This window comes from Macaca mulatta, chromosome 11 (genome assembly GCF_049350105.2).
Source record: "Macaca mulatta isolate MMU2019108-1 chromosome 11, T2T-MMU8v2.0, whole genome shotgun sequence".
Taxonomy (NCBI): domain Eukaryota; kingdom Metazoa; phylum Chordata; class Mammalia; order Primates; family Cercopithecidae; genus Macaca; species Macaca mulatta.
In genome coordinates this window covers 17015280-17022317 of record NC_133416.1, presented here as the reverse complement: position 1 = coordinate 17022317, position 7038 = coordinate 17015280, and the positions used below count along the sequence as shown (strand labels likewise).

The following is a 7038-nucleotide window of genomic DNA, read 5'->3' as shown; positions in this document are numbered from 1 at the left end:
TTAAGAACACCCACACTGGACTGGTATACGAGCCACCAATAAACTTTCATTGCGTTAACCCATTGAACTTTTGGAGTTTATTTGTCATTATAGCTAGTATTCCATTAACTAATACACAGAGTATCTGGGAATCTAAATCTGAGGTCAAGGTAAAGTTGTAGATACCAACAGCAGATGCGTATGCACTGCAATTCCTGCAGACCGAATGAGAAAAAAAGCTGTATCTTAGTGGAGGCCACTAAGCCAAGAGCATCACTCACAGAGTAAATGTCCCTTATCTAGTACCAAGTCAATACATAAGCCCCCGAAGCTAAGGTCATCCTTAAGGAAAAAGAGGAAGGACACAAAGGAGGCAAAAGACACTAAGGATTTGGCCCAAATGAAATTGAGTAACTTTAAATTTGGTATTTAAAAATTTTTACTGGCTGGGTTCACACCTGTAATCCCAGCACTTTTGAAGGCGGAGGTGGGAGGATCACTTGAGCCCAGGAGTTTGAGACAAGCCTGAGCAACATAGTGAGATCCTGTCTTACAAAAAAACAAAACAAATAAGCAAAATTACCATCAGTGGTTGTGTTTGAATGCTAAGTTAATTACACTTTTTTGGAAAAGAAACAAATTTACATTTTGCATATTTTATTCTGGAACTGGAACTGTAAAATTTTCAATCTGCCACATATATGTTACAGCAAGGAAAGAACTATAGAGGCCAACAGAGACCACCATCTTTGTTTCTGCAACTGGTCACCTGGCTATAGATAATTATATGTGACTTCCACACCTTTTTTCCGTGTTCCCTTTGCTTTGGGCCAGTATCTCAGCTGCTGGGATTCTTTGCCCGTTGAGATGAGGAGCCTGAGTCTCCAGTGGTGCTTCCTAGGTGAGGTTATGCTCCTAGTACTTTCGTTTTGTTTTGGTTTTGGTTTTTTGAGATGGAGTCTCTCTGTCATCCTGGCTGGAGTGCAGTGGTGCCATCTCAGCTCACTGCAACCTCTGCCTCCTGGGTTCAACTGATTCTCCTGTGTCAGCCTCTCAAGTAGCTGGGATTACAGTCATGAGCCACCACACCCAGCTAACTTTTGGTATTTTTAGTAGAGACCCTGTTGGCCAGGCTAGTCTCGAACTCCTGACCTCAAGTGATCTGCCCACCTCAGCCTCCTGAAGTGCTGGGACTACAGGAGTGAGCCACTGCACCCAACGCTCCTACTCTTTTTGATAGTTAGGCAAAATTACCAATACTACAATCCTATTCTTACCCATTCAAACATATTTTTACGTTTTAAGAGGAGCTCAAAAAAGACCAATTGCAATTCAGTAATGGACTTTCAAATTCCAATTCAATAAAACTTCCTTTCTGTGTCTCCTGGTAGAAATACCTCCACCCTTGGCTCACCAAAAGTTGGTACAGGAGTAGAATAATGGATGCTGAGTAGACCCAAACCACACAAGTCCATTATAGAAGTGATGAGAACATTTGGCAGCCAGCATCTTTGGTCCTCCTCATTGCAGCTTTAGTATGTGAACCCAAAAGATCTGAGACAGGTCTCAGTCAATTTTAGAAAGTTTATTTTGCCAAAGTTAAGGACACACCAGGGCTACAGCCTCAGGAGTCCTGACAACATGTGCCTGACGTGGTAGAGGTACAGCTTACTTTTATACATTTTAGGGAGACATAAGACATCAGTCAATATGTGTAAGATGTCCACTGGTTCAGTCCGGTAAGACCAGACAACTCAAAGTGCGGTCTTCCATGTTAGAAGTAGAAAAGAGACAAAATGTTACGTTCTTTTGAGTCCTTGCTCAGCCTTCCAAAGAATACACAGTTTACTCTGGCTCAGGGAGTCTGCATTTTTACGTAAACAATACTGCAGAGGAAGCAGTCAGACATGCATTTGTCTCTGGTGAGCCTCAGAGGGATGACTTTAAGTTCTGTCTGCCCTTCGTCCACAGGGAATTTCCTTGTAGGCAAATTGTGAGGGAGTTGTGTAGTTTCTTATCTTTGTAGCTATCTTATTTCAGAATAAAATGAGAGGCAGGTTTGTTTGCCTGACAGAGTTTCCAGCTTGACTATTCTCTTGGCTTAGTGATTTTGGGGTCTCGAGATTTATTTTCCTATGTGTGAGTTTTGCAGCTCATTTTCCTCCCAGATACGTAAGACTGGCACAATTTAAAGAAAGCAAGATGTATCATCATTTAATTCAGTGATTCTCAACTAGGGGGCAATTCTGCTCCCCTACGGAAGCATTTGACAACGTCTGGAGACATTTTCAATGGGGGTGCTACTAGCATCCAGTAGGTAAAGGCCAAGGGGTGCCCAGGACAACCCCCCAACAACAAAGGGTTGTCTGCTCCAAAATGTCAATAGTGCTGAGATAGAGAAGTCCTGATTCAATTAATGTGTTTATAGGTATAATTTGCTCCCTCCTACTGGAATGCAAGCTCTGTGAGGGCAGGGACTTTGTTTTGTTTACTACTCTATGCTTGGAACATGGGAGTCAACGAATATTTGATGATAAATAATAGATGAATGAATGCCTCAAGGTTCACATTGGGCATTTCTATGCACCTTACTTCATCAGAACACTTGGCTCCTTGGATCAGAAGGGTTAGTAAGGTGAGGGAGGGTGGTATAGGTCAATATGACTCAAATATTTGGGGTGGCACCACTTCCTTGAATAGCCTAATGTGGCTCTCTTCCCAACATAACACAACCAAAATTTTCATAATTTTTCTTCATTTTAATTTTCTAACTTGAAGGAAAATGTGCAACTTTTACAATGTCCTCAATTTCTTCATTCAGTAAATGTCATTAAACAGAATTGGGACTTTAATTTTAATTTTTAAAAAAATGAGACGGAGTCTCCCTATTTGGCCCAGGCTTGTCTTGAACTTTTGGGCTCCAGTGATCCTCCCACCTTGGCCTCCCAAAGTTCTGGGGTTACAGGCATGAGCCATGATACCTCGACCACAAAATTGTGACTTGTGTTTCACAATTTGCACAGAGATTTGATGTACTTTTAGGTTTTTTATCTTTTCTAACAATTACAAGTGCATTTTCCCTATTATGAAAGGTACTTCTTATTCTCTCTTCTCATCTCTCCTTGACACCCAGGTTAAGCTTAGAAGAAAGGCCAAGAGGAAGAGTAGGGTGCTGAAGCCCCCATCTGAGGGGTGACTTGTTCCCTTCTTCCCCCTCTTCCATGCACCTTAAACATAGCTCTAATACAGCAGAATGGCAACTTCTGTGTACTTTTTAATCTATACGGCTTAGTTTTGTTTTGTCTTTTTTTGAGAGGAGTCTGGCTCTGTCGCCCAGGCTGGAGTGCAGTAGCGCGATCTTGGCTCACCGCAAGCTCCGCCTCCCGGGTTCACGCCATTCTCCTGCCTCAGCCTCCCGAGTAGCTGGGACTACAGGCGCCCGACACCACCCCCGGCTAATTTTTTGTATTTTTAGTAGAGACGGGGTTTCACCGTGTTAGCCAGGATGGTCTCGATTTCCTGACCTCGTGATCCGCCTGTCTCGGCCTCCCAAAGTGCTGGGATTACAGGTGTGAGCCACCGCGCCCGGCGGGCTTAGTTCTTTTCGTCTGTGGTGAGGCGTGCTCTTAGTTGTCTTTATATCACTGGTACCTGGAGCATAAGATGGGCCCAGCCAATGCTGACTGAATGAATGAAATGCCTTTTGCCTACTTCACAATGTCACCTAGGGCACCCTGTGCCAACTTCACAATGTCACCCAAGGCATAACTTTTGACTACTTCACAATGTCACTTTTCACTGACCCCCACACAGAAATGGGGACTCCACAGAAACGTAGGAGTGTGTTTAGTGTCAGCCCCTTCTGAATCACTCTCCGGTGGTGGCTCCAGCCAACGAAGAGGAAGCAAAAAGGATAAAAAATCTGAGCTACAGCACATGGATTTAGGTTAAACAGCCTGGGAAGGAGGGGCACGCTAATCGCTGAGGGAAATGGACCCGTGGAGGCCTCTCCAGAAACAGCAGAGGATCCGAGCTGCGTGTAGGCAGGGCACGCATGTCACCCGGGCCCCGGGCGCCTGGTCCGCTGCTGGAGATAAAAGGTCGGCCACAGAAGCAGAGGCTAGCAGTGCTGTTGACGTGAACTGATTCGCCCAAGCCTTGGGCCGCAAACTGCCAAGGAAAGCGGCAGGCAGCCTCTGCGTTTCCCATAAGCGCAGCTGGGGAACTTTCCCAGACCGGCCCACGGGTTGCTAGAGGGTCAGACCGAAAGGACCCGCCTTTCCCAGGCGGGGTGGGCCCCAGGCCACCACGTGAAGCGTCCTCGCCCCTCAGAGCCCGGAGCAGGCAGGCCTCATGAAACAGGAAAGTTGAGGACGCCCCACCTCGGAGAGGCGGCGCCCCCGGGTCGACCACGAGCCGCTCTCGCAACTTCTGCCACCGCGGGCCGCCGCGGCCGCCTGATCTCGCAGAGGAAGGTTGTGGCGGTGGAGCGATGACCCGCGGCGGTCCGGGCGGGTGCCCGGGGCTGCCACCGCCGCTGCCGCTTCTGCTGCGGCTGCTGCTGCCGCCGCTGTTGTTGGTCACCGCGGAGTCGCCGAACCCGGCAGGTGAGCAGAGTGCGCCCTGGGCGAGGGGAGCCCGGGAGGCTCCTCGGAATCTGTCCGCGCCAGTGCCCCGCGTCCGGCCGAGCTGACGTCCAGCGGGCGTCTGGTTCCTGGGTGGACGCCGAGAAACGCGCCTCTGACCGGCCGTCTCGCTCCAGCCCTGCGGCCGCGCAGCGAGGGCACTTGAGAAGGGCTTGGAGAGTGCGTCTGCCAACTTTACAAGTTTTGGCCCGAATTCTCGGCCAACAAATTGGTTTGCTCCTGCGCCGATTCTTGGCCCACAGAGCCTGGGCTGGTCCTAAAAACTCCAGCCAATGGGCATCTAAATATATTTATCCAGACTGTAGGGAGATATGGTTCCGGCTTGCCATTTGTTTTGTGTTTTAAAAATTTACAGTGACTTTGGCTTAAACACACGATTGCACGATTGTCAGTTTGATATGTGCCAGGCAGTGGGCTTAAGGGCCTTCTGGATTTGTTGTTCTTGAGACGGAGTCGCGCTCTGTCCGCGAGGCTGCAGTGCAGTGGCTCACTGCAACCTCCGCCTGCCGGGTTCAAGAGATTCTCCTCCCTCAGCCTCCCGAGTAGCTGAGATTACAGGCGTCTGCCACCATGCCCAACTAATTTGTGCATTATTAGTAAAGACGAAGTTTCACCATGTTGGACAGGCTGGTCTCCAACGCCTGATTCAGGCGATCCGCCTGCCTCAGTCTCCCAAAGTGCTGGGATTACAGGCATGAGCCACCGCGCCCGGCCGGGTTTTTTTTGTTTTGTTTTGTTTTTTAATATATGTCTCATCATAATCCTAAATAGGATTATATTCCCCATTTTGCAGATGAGAAAACTGAGATTGATCAGAAGTAATTTGCATAAAGATAACACAGCAAATAAGACAGAGCTAGGGGATGCCAGAGGGCTTTGCTTAACTACTTCCCTCTTGGAAAAACAGGTTTTATCTCTATAGGTATTCATGCAAATCTACATCCTTTGCAAAAATGAAATGAAATGAAATTAAAAAGCTTTGGATTTATGATTTCCATTTCTAAGGAAGCGAAGATTATGAACTATAACTAAGGGACTTGAAAGAATTCTAAAGTAATACTAAGAGAGAATTAATTTTGTTTTATTTCATAATCCCCTTTTCTGTGCTGACCTTGTACAAGAGTAGGGTGGGGCTTGGGGAGGATGCCCCTTTCTAAATATGTGTACTGATTCTTGTTACACCACCTTCCATCATCGAGTGCCTTCGTTTCCGAAACTTGTGCAGTTATCACTCTTCGATCTTAAATGTTTCCAGTCTGTGCCAGTCTGTGGGATCAGATGTACCCACAGGCTCCTGACTGGTGATTTTCTGTATTCTTTGCCTAAACTATGGCGGTGGCCTTGGTGCCTACTTCTAGTCTAGGGATACAGCTCATTCAGATGTACCTGGGGGTGGCTTTGGAGGGTCCCAAATATTCCTTTTCTGTTTGTTTTTTGTTTTTGTTTTTGTTTTTGTTTTTTTTGAGACGGAGTCTCGCTCTGTCGCCGAGGCTTGAGTGCAGTGGCGCGATCTCGGCTGGCTGCAAGCTGCGCCTCCTGGGTTCACACCATTCTCTTGCTTCAGCCTGCCAAATAGCTGGGACTACAGGCACCCACCACACACCCGGTAATTTTTTTTGTATTTTTAGTAGAGACGGGGTTTCACCATGTTAGCCAGGATGGTCTCGAGCTCCTGACCTCGTGATCCGCCCGTCTCGGCCTCCCAAAGTGCTGGGATTAGAGGCGTGAGCCACCCCGCCCGGCCTTCATTTTCTGTTTTATTTTTGGACGATTGAGATTGTTTTTATAGGTGGAGGGGGCAGCCTGAGGAGTGAGATGGAGATGTTGGATTTCTGAAGATGGAGCACTGTTTATTCAAGAAGGTACCACCTTGTAAGAAACTGCATCTGAAACAGTTCTTCCAACAGGAAGCTGACTCCATGCTTGGAGGTTCTGGAGCCAAGGCAGAAAGTAAGGACATTTCTGAGGTGAAGTGATCCTGATAGCACCATGCCCAGCAATCTGGAAGGGATTCTTACTTACATAGGTGTTAAGGATGTCTGGTGATGCCACACTATTTCAGCAGACGAGATCTGTTTCCTTTGTCCTACCCACATTAATCTATTTTCCCTTGAGGCTTTTTGGGTCTCTGCCTTCTACTAGCCTGCGAACAACCGAAGAGTAAAGAACTGGGGCTTGCTACCTCTCACTTGTCATGTGTTCTCTGAAGCACCCAGCTCAGTACCCTGAATTTAGTAGGAATTCAGTAAACACTAAAGGGACTGCATGTCCATCCCCTTGGAATGAATTTTATATCCACTAACATGCATCTATGTATCCAAAAACAACTTCTTCAATTTTTAATTTTACTTTTATTTTTATGTTTTTACTATTTTTAAAATTATTTTTATTTTCCCCCCAGGCTGGGTACAGT

General features: G+C 46.9%; 1 protein-coding gene across 1 annotated transcript in view; it reads left to right on the top strand.

Moving 5' to 3' along the window:
* Positions 1 to 3813: 3813 nt before the first annotated feature.
* The window catches only part of PLBD1 (phospholipase B domain containing 1), a 68368-nt gene continuing 65143 nt past the window's right edge, over positions 3814 to 7038 (top strand). Inside the window, exon 1 of the mRNA XM_001089478.3 lies at positions 3814 to 4586. Within this exon, the coding sequence (XP_001089478.2) occupies positions 4472 to 4586 (115 nt within the window). The 5' untranslated portion in view covers positions 3814 to 4471. The remainder of the gene's footprint in view (positions 4587 to 7038) is intronic.